Raw genomic sequence first — 18,804 nt, 5'->3', positions numbered from 1 at the left:
AAATATGAATCATAGAGATGAGTAATTCAACATTTCATTATTCATTACATAACAAGACAATGAAACCAACAAGGTCATACAGGCTGCTTGAAGCAAAGAGTTTCTTAATCTATTGATTTTGAATTAGCCATACCAAAGTATATGGTTTTCTTTTTCTCATTTCAAGAAGACCTTCCCTTTCCATGTGAAAGAAATCTCTATCAATATGGCAGCTAACAATTAGGCTACCCTTATCTTGTATCACTTTACCGCCTTTTGATGAAGTTAAAGACCTAGGTACTATTTGAATCATGATGACTCAAGTCCTCACCAAGCTGCTAAGAGCATCAATGGAGCACATAACAATCTAAAAATGTCCAATTTCATGTGCTGAGTCTCTATTTATTTAATATCTAGTAGAAACTTAGCCATTAGGTTACTTGGCTGGTAAGTTGGACTTTAAGTGACTTGAGCACTAAGTGAGTACTTTACTTACTTGGCATCAAGTTTCTTGACCTACTTATAATTAGGTCCTGAATTTTTCTAGTTTATTTGGTTGCTTGGTCCTTAAATCAGATAAGGCTATATCTTGTATACAAAGGTTAAATGGTTATCAGAGAGATGGATACTCTTAAGCTGCATCTGAATATTCAGTTGAGAAATAAATGTTGCCATTTAACAAAGTTGGCTTGCAACCCTCATCTCCCTCTCTTTCAGCCTCTCTAGCCCCCTCCCTCTCTCTTCTATTTCTTTTCTTTCTTCCTTTCTTTCCTCAGCTCATTTTCTACTTAGCATGAAGACATCTGTATTGCTGGCTTAAATTCAAATTTGGGTCAATATTGAACTTTCATCCTTAAACTTAAAATCCTAAGAACCTTTTCTAACACCACATCTTATCCTTGAAATCCTAGGGCACCACTAGAAAAATTGCATACATCCATTAATGCGCAAAATAATTATCCTCCCTTTTGTTTTCTAGAATTTGACAGTAAGCACTACAAGTGAGTGAAACCTTAAATTTCATAGCAGTTGGGTCCACTATGCATAAGCAGCCACTCTCAAGAAGTTCTGCACGACTCTTCTTAACAACTTGCTGAAAAGGCATCAGTTCATTCAGATCCACATGTAAACTGTTTTCTACTAAGCATTGGTGTTATTCATGACATCATATCATTTTGCCACAAACTTTAGGTCTAGATGATGCCAATGTGCATGATGCATGGTGCTAAAGACAAGCACTATACATTATTCAAGAGAACCATCAAATTAAACATCTAAAAATTTAAAAAGAGAAGGAACATGAATTGGCTGATATAACAGACTACAAAAATTGAGATGCTTTTTTATGGCAATATTTTTGCTAGAATACATTGTTAAGCACAACCCGCAAAAAAGGAACAAAATTCTTTATAGATCTTCCAGCACTCTAACAAATGTAATTTTTCAATTATATCTAAGAAATAAATAACTATTGCCGCTCAAAACTCGACCTGACAGGTGGACAAGCAGACAGATGAGCTGCTCCAATCGGTGGAGTTGGAGAAACATAGCACGACGCTGGAGTTGTTCAATAACCATAGAAAATAATCAAGAGGTCACCGGGACATGTCCGGCTAGAGATCCTCTGATGCTTAAGTCAAGTAGAGAGGTAGACATTTTAGAATATGGTGGTGAAAGTTTCCTTTGTCGTACTTGGGGGTCCCTGTGCCTTTGTATCTGTAGAAGAGAAGATGCAAATCTACATGATTAGGGTTATGAGATCCGCATATAACAAGTTGAGCTCCATCCATATTTGTTGATCGAGGCAATAAGGATATTCCCTTTCAGGTGCACTTGGATTAAACGCTTCCCTTATCTATCAATCGATTACGATATTCCTTTTTGGGCAGATTAAGATCGAGTTGTGTTGTAATTATCACTAATTATTCAGAGATTTGATTGGTCGTTAATTTCGCTGGACACATGTCGTCGTTTGATTCGACGGACTAAGCTGTCAGGCAAGATTTTAAGGATAGAAAATCCAAGCCATATCACTTACCCCCCACTTTCGAGCTCAAGCTGTGCTTGCGCGACTCAGGTGAAGGAAATAGTTAAATCATTTATCGGGTGAGCCAGCCGAGCTAAATTCAAGCCATCAGATCAGCCCTAGGGGCTCCTAGAAACTGCATTTAATGATAAACACAACTTCTGCAGAGTCAGTTTTGTTTTCGAAGCATCGCACATACGGACGAGATTTTCACTGCTGCAATCATTCCTTCTCGCAGTTCAGAAAAGGATCGATCAATGGGAGCCCATAACCCCCAAACGCTGAGCTTATGCATGGCGGCTGATAAACGGATGAATGGACGAGCGATGAGATCAGCACTATCAGAGGCTCTATATAAAGAGCGAAAGCCTGACTTTGCAATCGCCTTTCTGTATCTTAGAGCTCTATTCGGTGGAAGCTTCGACCCTTTGCCTTCTTTCTTTGTCCATCCTTTCACCGGGATCCTTCCATTGGTTATCCTTTCCGGCAAACTGCTATAGGTTGGCTTATTCTCCTTTTCTTTCTCTTTATCTTCTTTTTGCTATCATAGCTGCTTCTTCCGAGAAAAAGCATCCCACCAACCCGTCGACCCAAAGGGCTTCATCCCAGTGTTCCGATGACTCTAGCAGCACCCGACGGAGACTTTCAAGCCTCGGCGCTGAGTGCATTCTGGACTAGAATGATTTGGACCGATTCTGAAAAGGCTATTTTGTCTCAGTCAAGTTCTCTTCTAGGTTATCTGTGGGTGAGAAAAAGGACAATGCCTGCTATCCTACCCAGGTTAGCCTTTATGGGGAGACTCTGAAGGCTGGGTTGAGACTCCCTCTTTCTCTTTTTGCTATCCTTCTTCTCAATAGGTTCCAGCTAGCACCCGCCTAGTTGGTTCCCAATGTGTTGCGGATCATTATTGGTTTTTTGCCTCTTCTTTCTATGTATGGTATACAACCCACTATTCGTGCATGCTATGTCCTCAAGGAACACCGTATCGAACAAGATTGGTGGTACATCTTGGCTCGAAAGGAGTTCCGATTGATTTAGAATGGCCCTTCTCCAATTTATTGCAGGAAGGGCCGCTTCTTTTTTGTTGTCCGAGCAGCCCTGGGGCTTCAACACCTTCTGAGGAACCCCCAATAAAATCATGAAACAAGTTCCTGCTCTCTCTGACACTTCGCAGTATATCATGAAGTCTTTGCGCATCATCAAGACTTCCTATTCAGGAGCTGTTGGCCGAGCAGACCTTGGGCAACATCAAGCTGAGCCCTACTCGGCCTTAGGGTAAGAGTTTCTCCATATTTCGATTCTTCAGATTGCTACTTTTTCTGACTTCACTTGTCTCCACAGATATGATCGACAAATCATTAGTGAGGAAGGTGGTCGTCGTCAAGCGCAAGGCGGCACTAGCAGACACCTTATCGTCGCTCCCCAAGAGGCCGCGTGAGGTCTTGCCTTCTCACTCGGGTCGGGGCGCAACTCTAGTCGGGCTCCATTTGGAGCCCCTAAGTAGATCCAGACAGATTCTGCCAACTCCTCGATCCACTCCTACGGCACCGATGCCTCCCCCCACGCTCTACCCCCAAGGAGGAGGTCTCCTGTCCTGACTGAGCCATGAAGTCTTCTACCTCAACTTTGATAGCGCCAAAAGTGGCTCAAGATCTGGTAAGGAAAATTATTCTCCCCACCGACCAGAATAAGATCGAGGATGGGAACACGATGACCTTTTTTGACGGGGCCTACTGAGCTACTATCGAGGTTATCGTTTGTTGATGTTTCATGGACCTTCTGTTAAGATATTCTATCGCAAACAATTTCTATTCTTTTAGAGTATTGCCCATACAGCGCTCGATGCGAGGCAACTCGACTTTAGACCACCGAGGCCAAGGAGCAGAAGGCCTCTCAGCAGGCACTTCTGCCGAAGAGAGGGTCCTTCGAGCTTTGAAGACCTACAAGACTTCATAGGATTTCTAGAAAGATCTTGCTTCTGCTTCCACTGATTCCTACGTAGACGACTTCTATGATTGTCGGCAGATGACAACGAGGCACTTCCCCAAGTTCGACATCAGTTGCCTTGTCCTGCTTGAGGACGAGGAGGCCGAGTTGCGAGATGCGGCCGAGGCTACAAAATAGGAGGGTACCGCCAAGGTGTAGCAAGATGAAGATGCCCCAGTCGTTGTGTCTGCTACTGACCTTCCTCCGAACATTATGGTCCCCCCACCAAGTCCCGAGCAACAGGGCTGGTGTACGTCTTCTTTTTTCGCTTCTTGGCACCACTATGGAGAGAGGGGTGAAGGGAAGGATGGCTTCCTGAGCTGGATGACCTTGTCGAAGTTGTCTGCCCCTGACGTGTTTGACCTTCTTTACGGTCATCGGCCCTATAGGACCTGATATAGTTGGATCTTCTTCATTCTTGTAATGCTCGATTGTTGAGCTGCTTTTGCTTTGTAACTTTTAAATATTAGTGAAAGCATTTTTTTTGTTCGTACCTCTTGCTTTGTTTGCCACGATGTTTAGGCGGTAAGAAGTTTTATAGCTTGTTTTCATGCGCCTAAATTGGTTGAGCTTTGTTCAGGCTGCCTCGGCAGTTCGTCATTCATTTGGGCCGATGTGTCGGTGTTCGAGGCATAAACTGCCTACTATGTGTGGGGACGTTACCACCCCATTCCCAGCATCACTTTGCTGAGGTTGTAGACTTGAGCCATTTTTAGGAGTAGGCATGTAGGTCGTCGATTGGAGGTTGGAGTTCTTCGAGTCCTTGTTCGAACTAGATGAGGTCGAGAACTTCTGAGTAGATTTTTTGGGTGCATTCGTGGTCAACTCATACCCTTGCCCTCTATTCGTAGTTGATCTTTGGTCGGTGGGTCATGCCCATGTTGTTGTCGCTATGTACTTCGGTTTATGATCTTGGAGCCCTATTCCCTCACCTGAAGAGGTGGGATATTCAGCCCTTAATGTTAGGTCGAAGTTCAGCTCTTCATCCCAGTACCTCGACTCCCTCGCCTGAAAAGGTTGGTAGTTTGGCTCTTCGGATCTTTGGTCATTTGTTCAAGTTCAACTATTCATCTCGGTGCCTGGTTCCCTTTGCCTGAAAAGGTGGGTCGTTTAGCTCTTCGGATCTTTATTCGTTTGTCTGTAGTTCACTCTTCATCCCGGTGCTTGGTTCCCCTCGCTCAAAGAGGTGGGTCATTTGGCTCGCCGGATCTTCTATCGATTGGGTTTTATAGATAGCTAGCGCCCAATTGTTCGAGCCGAGCATGCTTCCTCCCATCCAAGCCTAGCCTTGACTCAGTCTTTCATCGACTCTTGGCTGGTAAAAAGCAGGTGGCTCCTTAGGAAGCTCGTTCTGACCTGCAGTGTTCGAGTGCGACACTGTCGGTAGTCTCTTGAGAGACTTGTCCGACATTTCATCCATGATACGGCTATACGGCATCTTGGCTAGGCCTACAGGAATAGCAAATCGATGACCTCTTGGGAGACTCGTTTGAGTCGCAATGCTCGAGTGTGGCGCCACCAGTGGTCTCTTGGAAGACTTGCCTCATATTTCGTTTGTGTTTCGACACTTCGGCATTTTAGCCAACCCCACGAGAATCTTGATCGGGGGTCTTCAGCAATCTCACTCAAACCATCGCTTTCAAGGATTTCTTGATCGGCACTGATGTATCCAACCTGCATTACTCGGCTATTTTGCAGGACAAACAAGCTTTATTTATTATTAGCAATAAAGTAGTACAAAGTTCAAAATTACAACTCTTACTAGTGGTACGCTTGAAGGTTATCAAAATTACATGCCCGAGGTACTGGAGTTCCATCGAATTGTTTGAGTCGGTATGTGTCGGGTTGGATGACTGCAATTCTGTACGGTCCCTCCCACTTGGGTGTATGTTTCCCGAGATTGCCATGTCGGATGACCTCAGCTTTTTCAAGGATAAGGTCATTCGTTGCTGATAGGCGGCCATCTTGGTCCGAGATCATTCCTTGGCTACATCTAATAGGTCTAGGTCAGCGTGGAGGTTCTCAACATTAGCTTGCTCATCATATGTCTCTACCTAGTAGGACAGAATGCTGATCTTCATGAGAATGACGGCTTCAGTACCGAAGGAGAGATTAAAAGGAGTTTCTCCAATTGGGGTCTGATGTGTTGTTCGATATGCCCACAGAACACTGGGCAGCTCATCCACTTATAGGCTCGTAGCTCGATCAAGTTTGATCTTCAAGCCCTGCAAAATAATGCGATGAATAACCTCAGCGTCTATTGGCTTGGTGATGGCCGACTATGGTGAGCCAGTGGTCAACGCCGAGTTCAAAGCAAAATTCTCTGAATCGAGCGTTATTAACTTGTCGGTCATTGTAGGTGGTGAGAACCTGAGGATTTCGAACCAATAGATAATGGATTTCCAGACAAAGCTTCGTGCATTCTCCTTAATGATTCGAGCTAAGGGTTCCGCCACGACCCATTTGATAAAGCAGTCGACGTCGATGATAACGAACTTCCTCTACCCGGTAGCTTGTAGGAAAAGACCAAGAATATCCATCCCCCACTAGGCAAATGGCCACAGAGCGCTGATCGGAGATAACTCCACTATCGGTTGGTGATGAATACTAGCGTCTCTGGCACTGATCACACTCACAAACTGAGCAACATCTACCTGTAGTATGGGCCAATAATATTCATACCTCAATACTTTATGCATTAGGGTCCTACCCCCCAAGTGATTTTTGCATCTTCACGGACTTCTTGAAGGGAGTACTCGGCCTTAGTAGGTCGGACCCCAAGTGATTTTTGCATCTTCACGAACTTCTTGAAGGGCATACTCGACCTTAGTAGGTCGGAGGCATTTAAGGTATGGAAAAGTAAAAGACCTCTTATATAGTCGGCCGCAGATCAAGGTATACTGAGTGGCCTGATCTTAAGTCTATGACCCTCCTGATCGATGGGAGTTCTCCCTCCTTGAGGTAATGGACGACAAGATCCATCCAGCTTGACTCATCCTCTATTTAGAGTACTTGGTCATGATTCTCATCAATGCTCGATTTGTCGAGGACTTCAAAGTAAGTCATTCTGCTAAGATCGGAGCATTCTGAGCTGGCTAACTTGGACAGAACATCCACCTTCATATTCTCTTCCTGAGGTATATATAGAATATCAAACTTGTTGAAGGCAGAGAAAATCTTCTTCACCTTCTGCAGGTACATCACCATTGTAGGATCTCGAGCTTCATATTCTCCTCGAACCTAATTAAAGATGAGCTGGAAGTCGTTGTAGGTCCTAAGTCAGGTTACCCCATGACTTGGGCTAACCTCAATCTATGGATTAGTCCTTCATATCCTGCTTCGTTGTCGGAGACCTTGAAGTTAAACCACAGGGCGTGCTTGGCCACGACATTCTCAGGGCTGGCGAGGATCGGCGCAGCTCTACATCCTTTTGCATTGGAGGATCCATTAACATGAAGCATCCAAAAGGGTCGCCGCTCGAGCTCGGCTTCAGCTTCCTCTTTGGCCTCGGACTTAGCTTCCTCCAGCACAATGCACTTGACAATGAAGCTGACAAGTGCCTATGCTTTACTAGTTAACCTAAGCCAATAATTTATATTGAACTCTCCAAGCTCGACGGCCCACTTGGCCATTTTCTCCATTCTCGGAACCTTGTCTCGACATCCCGAAGTAGTTTGCTCACATAATAAACAGGCTTCTGGTTTTCGAGATCTTCCCAGACAAGAATCGAGCTAATTGCTGAGGGAGGACGGCCATGTAGAGATATAGATTCTCCCCGACCTCAGGTTTGGCGAGTGGCAGAAACCTGGGGTATTCTTCAGCTGATCGAACACCAATTGGCATTCCTCAATCCATTCAAAATTTCTGACATTTTGCAGGACTTTGAAAAAGGGGAACACCTTTTTGCCGATCTAGACACAAATTGACTTAGAGCAATTATCCAACCAGCAAGTCACAAGACATCCTTCAACATTTTTGGAACAATCATCACCAACACTGCTCGAATGTTCTCCGAGTTGGCTTCATTCCTCGATTCACCATGAAGCCCATAAACTTCCCTAAGGTGACTCGGAAGGCACATTTGCTCGAATTGAGCTTCGTGTTGTATTTCCTTAGGGTCTAAAAAGCTTAATGTAGGCCAGTGATGTGATGTTCAGCCTTCTGGTTCTTCACAAGCATCTCATCTACATATACTTCCATGTTCCGGCTAATCTGATTCTTGAAAATTCGATTGACTAGCCATCAATATGTAACTTCATCGTTTTTCAATCTGAATGGCATCATCCAATAGTAGTCGTTTTCTCCTCATCCTCGAGGTATATCCTATCTGATTGTATCCCAAGCGTCGATGAAACTGAGAAGCTGATGACCCGAGGTGGCGTCAATGGGTTGATCGATCGTCAAAAGTGGAAAACTATATTTCGAGCAGGCCTTGTTGAGATCAATGAAGTCGATGCAGACTCTCCAACATCCATTGGCTTTTTTGACGAGCACCATGTTGGCTATCCATTAGGCATAGTCAACTTTATGGATGAGCTCGGCCTCCAAGAGCTTTTCGACCTCTTCGTCAATGGCTTGTTGTCGCTCAAGGATGAAGCTCCTCTTTTTTTGACGTACTAGCCGATGCTTGTGATCTATATTTAACCTGTGCATCACAATAGAAGAATCAATATCTACATCAGTGTTGGAGCAAAAGAACTGGATGAGCTGGCTCTTTGTTTCCTCACCAAGCCAATCTGAATTGCTCGAGTGTCTTCCTCACCAAAAAGAGGAACATAGATAAGTTCCACAACTGGTTTTGCACGATATTCCTTCTGCTCGTGCTAGACGTCCATACCTTTGATAGCCCATATCCCCAAAAATTTGATATTTCTTCTAACGTTGGCTATGTAGTACTATTGAGCCACCGCATGGTCGCCTTTTACTTCGCTGACTCGGTTGCTGGTGGAAAATCTCATCATCAAATGGTAAGTGGATACCACGGCTAGCATCGTGTTTAATCCGAGCCAACCTAGGATTGTGTTCTATAACGAGCGGATCTTGATGACCAGGAAGTCTAACATGGCAATCGCCCATTAAGGTTCTTGGTCGGTTGTGACCAGAAGGGTGATTACTTCCTCCACCATTATAGGATATCTAGAGAAATTGATCAAAGGAGTCAACTCTCCTTAGCTGATCTATGAGCAAATTCATTTTTCGGAATACCTCGTACACCAAGATATCTGCAGAGCTTCCATCATCTACCAAAACCCTTTGTACATCATAATTAGCTATTGTAATAGAGATTACAACTACATCACAGGAAGTCTATACCCGCTCTAGATCGGCATCCAAGAAAGATGACTTTCTTGAATCATGGTCTCTTCGAGGTGGAGTCTCCTGTTCAAGCTGCTCGAGCATAACTCTTCCGGGTCGACGAACTCAACCCTCCTACTACAAGTCCTCCTGAGATCATATTAATGACCCTAATCATGGGTCGGTGGCGTTCTAGCTTCTCGAGTGAGTACTTGTCCTATCGCGCTCCCCCTTCTCGGCATCAATTTTCCACGTACCGGCCGGTTCAACACGTACCGTATCGGTCCGGGCCTTGACCGATACGGCGGAGCAGTGAAAACCGGTACAGGGCCTGTAGATGCCAAACCCAGCCGGAGCCGAGGAAGAAGAAGAGGAGAGAGCGAGCAGGGGAGGAAGGGAGAAGGAGAGGCCTCCGCCGCCCGCGGAGAACCGAAGGGGCCCGGTGAAGGCCGAGGGGGAGCGGTTGAGCAAGCAAGGGGGCGAGGGAGCCCGCGGGGGCGGGGCGGAGGCCGAGGCCGCAGCCGTGTCCCCTGTTTCGAAATTTTTAATTTGAGAATTTTTAAGTGAAGTCGGCAAATTGCTTGCCAACTTCACTTACAAATTTCCAAATTAAAAAAATTGAAGATTTTTAAGTGAAGTCGGCAAGCGATTTGCCGACTTCACTTAAAAATTCTAAAAAAATTTCCGCGGCCGCATTTCGAAACAGGGGATGCGGTCGCGGCCTCCGCCGCATCCCAGCGGGCTCCCCCGCCCTCCACAGGCGGCGGAGACGTCTCCTGCCTCCCTCCCCCGCTCGCTCTCTCCTCTTCTTCTCCGGCTCCGGCTGGGCGCACCCGCTTCCGCGGCGAAGAGCTAGCCGGTTCGATACCAGTTTAAACCGGTCCGATAGGCGACCAGTACGCCTATCGATACCAATACGGTGTACCTTGTTCAGCATGATAAGTATGGGGCTTTGGAATGGTACTACTACTAACATTGTGCCAATTGTAGCACATCATGATGGTAGTACACATCAAACACTAGCATTGACAGCACATGTACAATGCCAGTGTGAGGATGGCATGGCACCAGAACATGACACCTCAAATTAGATTGGCATGTGTTTATGATGTGCCAACCATTTTCATGATTGTATGGAACAGTTAGGATACAAGCATGCATGACCATCAGCATTGCTAGAAAATGCAATGGGTATGAAATAAGGTATGTCGAACGAGTACCGGTAGACGTACCGTCAGCTACCGGACCAGATTGGTACCGGTTCGGACCCAATCAAACCAATACCAGGTTCGCCTGCCACAGCATGGCCACAACGCGGAGCTGTTGTCACTTTAGGCCACAATGCGGACGCGCTGTGGTCAAATCAGGCCACAGCGCGTCCGCGCTGTGGTTGTGGTCAAATCAACCACAGCACGCACTATGGAAAAAAAATTGAACCGGTGAGAACTGACCGGTTCGCACAGATTTCTAGCCGTACCGGACGGAACCGTCTGATACGCAACTAGTATCGGCCGGTTCAGGCTAGTTCCATCCCAGTACCGCTTGGTTCCAGCCCCATAAGGGTCGGAACCATTTTTTAAGGACGAACTGGACCGGTTCAGTACACGCTAAATCGGCCGGTACAAGCCGGTTCAGCATGCCTTAGTATGAAAATTACCTTTTTCAAGTAGGGATGGAGCCAAGATTTTTCTCTTGGATGGCTGAATAACTTATAAAGATTATAGTTTTCCACAAAATGGAAATAAAATTTTATTTTCATAACTACACAGTAATATTTGAAGTTGCACTTGAAATTCTTTCATGCATACTCCAAACAAGAACTAAGACTAAATAAGCAGCAAGATATTAACCAAGCTATATTGAACTTCTGTTATTGACAATCTAATTTTCATTATTTTGTTTTCTTCTTTAGATATATTTAGTTTCTGAAATCACAAAGATTCAAAAGGGGATATACATCAATCTTTCTGCCGCTTATCCCATAATCACCCATACATATCAGATCACCATTTTAAAGTTTGTTTAGATGTTTCTTTGAATAAAATTTGGCAAAACGACATGCAAGCAAATATCATTCCTATTTCCTATTACTTAGACAATGACTACAATAAGAACCAGTACTGGATTTACGACACATAATCAACCTAAAAAGAATTAGATTGCTCTAAAAGAAAGCACTGCCAATTGAAGTACTATAAAGAAAGTAAGCCTATTTTTCCTTTTGACACTTTAACTCTTTTATGACAATTACTTATCAATAATTATAATAAAACATACCATCACAAAAGCATTTGTATGAACCAAGAAAAGAACCACCTTCACCACCAAAAAAGGTCCCAATCAAGAAACATGCAATCTCTGCTTTTAGGTATATTGCAAAGGAAGGTGAGATTGAGAGACACCATGAACATTCTTTTCTTTCTTGCCCACCTTCCTCATAGAGTGAAACTTATGGGGGAAATATATTAGCAAGTTAGGCAAACCCTATGCAAATAAGAGATGTAAGTAGGGGAGTCTGCTTGATCAGTTTTGAAGCAAGCAGTGGTGGGGCTACCCAATCCTAATTTATTATATATAGCCAGGATCGAATGAAATTGTGACTTTATAGGAATGTTACATCAAATATTCCTATCAAAAGGAAGGAGATTGGTAAGTTTTTTTTTATAGGAGGTGCTTTAGGGGGTCAAGATGCATGCTAGAATTCCCCATAATAATCTTCTCAATCTCCTAACTGAGAAAAACTAAGACTCGTAGTTTAAAACATGGTCATAGGATGTGTTGTTTTCCTTTTTTTGGTTCTTTTTTGTTGGGGGAGGGGGTTTATATGGGTACAGGAGGGATACACTAGCTGGCTCTGAAAACTAGGTTTGGGGGGGGGGGGGGGGGGGGGGGGGGGGGGGGCACCCCTGCCACCACAACCAAAAGAAAAGACATTTAAATGTCAAGATACAACACAACAAGAAGAGAGATTGGTCTTCAATGCAAGAACAATAGTAATGCAACTTCTAGAAATGGGAATTAAAATGCCTGTTTCAGAAATCTTCTTTCATAATTTTAAAAATTGGCCCTACCAATATCTGGTCATTCTGAACTCATGTTATTGCTGTTTTATAACATTGTTGCATCATGCCTAGAATCTCCAGCATTTTGTTCACATCCTTTTAGGTTCAGCATTAAAATCTTCTCAACCTCTATGTCCATAAGATCCAAGCATGCCAACCAAATATCATACCAAATAAATTGAGGAACAAACCATAGCATGGACTCCAAGGTATCTTGCATGCATTTTTCTCTGAGTTCAATTTTATCACTCAAACAATCCATTCATCAGAAAACAGTATTTTCCTGAAGAACCATGCTAATAGGTTTCATATACAGAATTTACTCTTCTCGAACAATACAACTCCACTAGACCTCTTGACAACACCGCAAAGGAAGATGATTCACCTCATCAATCAACTAATCAGTTTATGGAGAGGATTTGCAATTACCTTGCTATCTCCATGATCACGCTCGGGCCTCTGTAATCTTTTAAGAGGACATTGATGCAACATTAAGCATCAAAATTTAGAAAGTAACCTCATTGCTCGAAAGTCAAAGTGAAATAATGCAAAATCTAACAAATTAACAATTAAAATAGGATGGCAGTACTGATTAATGGAACTTTTAAAGAGATAGAAACGATTGCGTAAAAAGCAAATCCAATTTTATGAGTGCATACTATACTGAAAATGATCAGTGAAGGTTCTAATTAAGACAAAGGAAAGGTCCCTAACTGACTTTTTGCATATTAGTATATAACTACATGTCACTTTTATACTACAAGCATCCTGTCCCCAGACAGATTTTGGTGATGGCCAGTATCTCCCAGAAGAGGGATATATATCTTCCATGAGAGCAACCAGGATTTGACGACCCAGGAAAGGTTAGAAGCACCAGAATTAACCAAAATTTAACCCCCCTTTCCAAGATAGGTCCTAACTGATATTTCAAGGGACAAACCTCAAATATTAAGACCAGTTCCCATAATTAACATGCCGATATACAAATTCAGAGAACAGCTTCTGCAATCAAGACAAGGAACCCTCAGATATACATCAAAGTTTATGACAAACCATTAATAAATTTTCAATTATCTAGTAATATTGCAATTACTATTACACCATCCTCAAGGCTCAATTACAATCTTAAGTGTCAGTGTTGCCTCAATTATGAAGTGCCACTTGACAAGAAACTTGTTTTATCTCTATTCACAGTTCAATCCTGGATACATGGGTGATTAAGAATCTATCATTTCTCCTGCAAACAATTAAAGGTTAAAGATTTTACAATGTTCTTATTTCTTTACAATACTTGTCCTTTAAAAAGAAACCTAACTTAAAGATGAATATACATAATCCAAATGTGTGATGTATCCAAAAATAGGTTTCATCAACCGGAAAATCTATTGTAATATCTAGAAGTTTTCACCCCTTGATGAGGAGGAGGAGAATGTTGCGGCGGGAAGACAGGAGTGCAGCAGGCTGTTGTAGGCACGCAGGATATGAGAATATGCAATCAGATTAGGAAAAAGAGAACTTTGAATTAGTCTGTCAAAAGAAAACTTATGAATCGGACCAATAAGTAATAATATGATGCAATAAACAGTTTTCTCATTCACATCAAATGTCAAAGAAAATGCATAATAAAAAGAGGAGAAAAGGCCAACAAAACTCTGGGTGGTACCCATGATGATGGACATGAAAATGATAGAGTGCAAATCTGGGAGGAAAAAGATGGAGAAATCAGAAAAGGATTCAAAAATATGATAAATAAGATGTTTTAAACTCTTGATTTCTTTGCAAGTATCAATCAACACTGGGAAAGATGGCATAGTAATTCTTTCAGATCCTCTAAACAATTAGGGCATAAAGATTAGAAGTCCAACCTATTCCGCTTACAATAAAAAACTTACCAAGACTCCAGTTTCATGACGAGAAAGTTCGTCCTTCAAAAATAATTTAAAACTAAAAGCAAGACATTAGAATTTATGTCTTTCAGGGTTTGATATGTTAACACATCATTTTCTAGTGATTCAGTACAAGGACTGTAGACTTTGTCAAACCATAGATAAATTACATATTCATTTCACCTGAAGCTTCTTCCTATCATCATTTCTTCACAGAAGTGATAATGAAATTAATAAAATATTGCATTAACAGAGAGCAGTATGGTAAGTTTGGCACAGATTGATTGTTTACATCAATATCTAACGTGCAGAAATTGAAGAATATCCAAGTATTAACTTACAGCAGTGTGCCGTATGCCAGTTGATCTTCCAAGTAATTCATGCTCCTTGAGGAACAAGAGCTCTCCATGAATGGGAAGGAAATGCTGAGGTTTCACAATCTTAAGAACTTCCTCCTACAAGATAAAAGGTTGAGATATACAAAAATGTTGAACAAGTTAATTAGTTAATACGTAACTCGCTTACTTTTTTTTCAAACAGAAGTTATATGACATAAACAATCACTACTAGCAAAACTTTAAAATTTAATTATATGTCAAGAACAAGACTAGGAGCAAACTCACCAATTCTCCACGATAGCCATGGCCAGATGTATGCAAGCCTGAATTTTTGCCCATCACAATTGTCGGGCCAAGATCTGATATGCGGTTTAGCATCTTCATTACCCGAGTCTCATTTCCAGGAATCACCTAGACATAGAATTCAAATAGGAAAACAATTAAAATAGCCATGTCAATGGCTTTATGCCACATCAAAATATGCATCACCAATAGATTCTATGACTAAAAAATTTGGGAGTAGGGACACAGGAACCTAAAAATTAAATAATTATATTAACTAGAGTGCTGACATGAAACAGGAAAAGTGACCAATTACAAAATACAATCTTTTTCTTTGATTTGTAGCATAAGGAAATAGATCCACCAATCATCATAAATTACAACTCTAAATAATTCTTTTTTTCCTAATGATAATCCACATTCTGCCAATATTACCAACTCTTAAAACTAAAAGACCTCCCCAAACTACAAGCCAAGTCACAAAATTTCCAAAATTTGAAGTTATTTGCAAAGGCTTATTTCAAACATTTGCTCAGACTAATTGAAGAAGTATAACACAAAGACTACAAATAGTTAACGATAAATTATGGATATCTCAACTATTAGAATGCAGCAACTGAATGATATTAAAATTTGCCTTCATCATGAAACATTTCTAGTTTCACTTAACCCATCTGTTTCTAACATTTTGAATTATGTGGCTGTGTTTTAATTTGATTCTTCTCATTATGCTTCACACCTCATTGTTGAGTGTAGTTCCCTACATCAATACATGCCAGTCTCTTTGTTGAGATTATATTCAAGTACAGGGAAATATTAGCAGATTGCTCCCTTGTGCTGTAAACTCTAGCAACCCAGAGCAGGTTTCTTTAGTCCTTACCTAAAAATTGACCTTCCATTGTTAAAATGTTACGATTCCTGATGCGAGCCTTACAGTCCACATCAAAATAGCCCTAAACGATCCGGATCCTATCCTCGGATCAAGATCAGTGAAAAATCACAACAATTAGTTCTCTATAATGCATTATACATTACTTTGGATCATGGTACACCATCTCGGTATGGAGGTTGGTTTAGCATACCGAGTGTCAATACACCTACTATACTGTGCACCAGTACCGAACTAATATGGTATGGTACGCCACACACCATCCGCTTTGATACAGTATGGTGTACCATGCTTTGGATCAAAGATCAAGCATGGTAGTGCTAATTACATATTAAATCATGGGCAAGTCCCTTTTTCATAAGTTATATGACTGTGGATTTAAAATTATTATCACCAGTAAGTGCTGAGAAGTAAAATTAGCATGTCTATTATTGGAATCCAAAGAGTTAAAAACCAAGTTGCAAATATTTGCCTTCTTGCAGCCATATGTTAAAGATTTGATCGTGATTTTTCCAAAAACATTCTACCTAAAAGGATAATTAAAAATTGATAGATAATATATTTAAATTTCTTGAATAACCAAACAAAACATTTGTTTCATTGGACATGTAATCTATGGGCCTATATTGGTTAAAACTAGAGTAGTTGTATGAATAGCCTCCCTATTCTCCATTTATTTACTTTATAGTTGACTCATACTTCAACTTTCACAATTGTTTTATACTTAAGTTCTAAAAGAAAGCAAGAAAAAAAAATCTTATGATCTACAATCTAATCTCATCTAGACCCCTCTACGACTTACATCTCGATTCTGGTCTTTACAACATTACAACCTTCTATACTTCATGGAGAGCCCATCTTTAGTGTAAAGTTGCCATGCCCAAGCATTTCATGCCAACTTATAGTGGGTTGACATGAGCTCGAGGTTACAAGAAGCTGCTCAATCTTCCAAGGAATATTCTCAAGGTACAGTTATGCTCATACCAAAATTTTGTGCAAAAGGCTCGTTTGATGACAATAATAATGTATTTCTATCATAGCTAATCTCTAGCAACATACATGATTTTTACTAAGTTTGTGTCAATAAAAAAAAGGTTTTGCCCTTATCAATCTGAAATCTTGATTTCCTAACTACGATTGCCAAAATGTCACTTAGAATGACTGAACTAGTTTTTTTGCGAATTAAATATGTAATGAAGTATTAATGTGGTTTTGTCATCAACAGACTTCCTTTTGAATCTATGTTTTGCAGAATAACAACATTTTGACCATAGATGTGCATCAAGTTTGCTGCCTTTGTTAGCTTTTAACTAGGTGCCCACAATTTAGCTACCGTAACATCATACTTCTCTCATACTTCTCTACAATGATACCAGCTTGCAGGGGATCAACATTTATGCAAATTTATCACTAATAAGTTGTCCCATCCTCAGATACAGCACATCATAAGTAATTAGACCAATGTTATGGTCTTATAATGGCTTAAATTTGTAACTTCTCAGATAACCTTTTATACTTCACATATATCATGCATGCTAAGATGTTAAAAAATGATGACAAGAAAAGATTTAAAGCAAGAAAGATGAAAGCATGTTACCCATGATCCCAGTTATTCTAGTAAAAGCATTAGTACAGGGAAATGAGTTGAGGGATTTTATTGTAAAAGCAATGCATACGACTTTGGCATTGTAAAGCAACATGTGGGACTTTGGCTAGATAAATGTTTATTTAAAATCAATGCCCTGCACTGTCTCCAAGGGTTAGGATCTAGTCAGAGCACACACCACTCGAAGGAAAAAGAGGATGGGAGGAGGGGGGGGGTTAGGATCTAGTCAGAAAACACACCACTCGAAGGTAAAAGAAGATGGGGGGGGGGGGGGGGGGAGGGGAGGTGGGGGGAAGTGTTGAGGGGTTTGGGAGGTCAATGAGAAATACAGACAACATGTGAATACATTGAGAGTGACAAATGTTATGTCAAAGTGTCCATACACACAATGGAGGATGCTCATAAAACATTCAACATCAGGCTCACACCATGTAGTCACCAATAATCTTCGCCCTCTAATTAATTCCCTCCCGCTAGTCTCCAATGTTGGGATGCCTGTGACGGGTTCATAGCAATTTCAATAAGATGTGTCAATCCTACCATAGATCTTTTGGAATCGCTTATTCTCACAAAATGTTTGCTATAAACTAGAATCTGTAATGATAGAATTGAAAGCTGTAAAAGCAAATTGGAAAAGTAACCTCAGAATTCTTAATCTATGGTTACCCCATCAAGTGCATTTTATCACCCTATAAGACAACAGCTGCTGTCATAGTTTAGTCAAGCATAGATGTTGAACCACAACTATATGCAAGATCATTAACACAATATAAATGACAAACACATCAACACAAGCATACACTGCACATGGACTTCATAAATAAATGGAACCAAACACATTAAAAATGACAACTGGGCCAACATAAAAGAACACACTGCTCATAGACCCACCAAGATATGGAACCATAGAGGCTAAACTCTGATGTGTGTTGGATAGACCAGCCAGATTAGGAGAATTGTCATACATTTATTGCATCCTTCTTGTATCCAGTAATGGTGCATATAATGTTTCAACTTTCAACAACTGTATGTGATGATCTACAGCTCAGAGCATTGTTCAAGTCGTGACATGCCCACACTCAACACAAAGCAGCTTGTAAGAAATTGATGCATAATATATTTTTTGGGTGGTTCTGTTGCACAGTGCACCAACTTCCAGCAAGACCCAGAAATTAGTTATGTGGTTGATAAAAGAAAAAAAAATGACAGCGGCTTTTTGGATGGTGCCTTGTTTATTAGCAGTGTTTTTTCAGTTTATATGGGCAAAACATGTTGATAGGCTGGGAGACGTTACATCAAAGAATGACAATGTATTTACTCCATGTAAGAAAGACCTTTATGTTTGTAATCAAAAACTAAGATGTTCTTCCATGGGGTTCAATTGTGTTTTTTTTCCAATTTCAGTTTGACTTGTAGTAGTTCTCAATGGCAGTTTCAATTTTTCACCTTCATTTT

General features: G+C 41.3%; 1 protein-coding gene across 5 annotated transcripts in view; it reads right to left on the bottom strand.

The window, feature by feature from the left end:
* The window catches only part of EMB2746 (RNA-metabolising metallo-beta-lactamase family protein), a 63,536-nt gene that overhangs the window by 13,722 nt on the left and 31,010 nt on the right, over positions 1 to 18,804 (bottom strand). For all 5 annotated transcript variants that reach the window (XR_015971872.1, XM_088708317.1, XM_008813579.5 and 2 more), the window contains exons 11-12: positions 14,858 to 14,983; positions 14,576 to 14,689 (exon numbers count right to left, since the gene is read on the bottom strand). Coding sequence is in view for 4 of the 5 variants with exons in the window: in XM_088708317.1 (XP_088564443.1) it covers positions 14,576 to 14,689; positions 14,858 to 14,983 (240 nt within the window). In the remaining variant the exon portion in view is untranslated. The remainder of the gene's footprint in view (positions 1 to 14,575; positions 14,690 to 14,857; positions 14,984 to 18,804) is intronic.

The sequence above is a fragment of the Phoenix dactylifera genome, chromosome 12 (genome assembly GCF_051530095.1).
Source record: "Phoenix dactylifera cultivar Ajwa chromosome 12, Ajwa_hap1_PhDact_Kaust_v1.1, whole genome shotgun sequence".
In the NCBI taxonomy this organism is placed as follows: Eukaryota; Viridiplantae; Streptophyta; class Magnoliopsida; order Arecales; family Arecaceae; genus Phoenix; species Phoenix dactylifera.
Note: the sequence above shows the minus strand (reverse complement) of the source record. Positions and strands in the feature narration are given on the sequence as shown.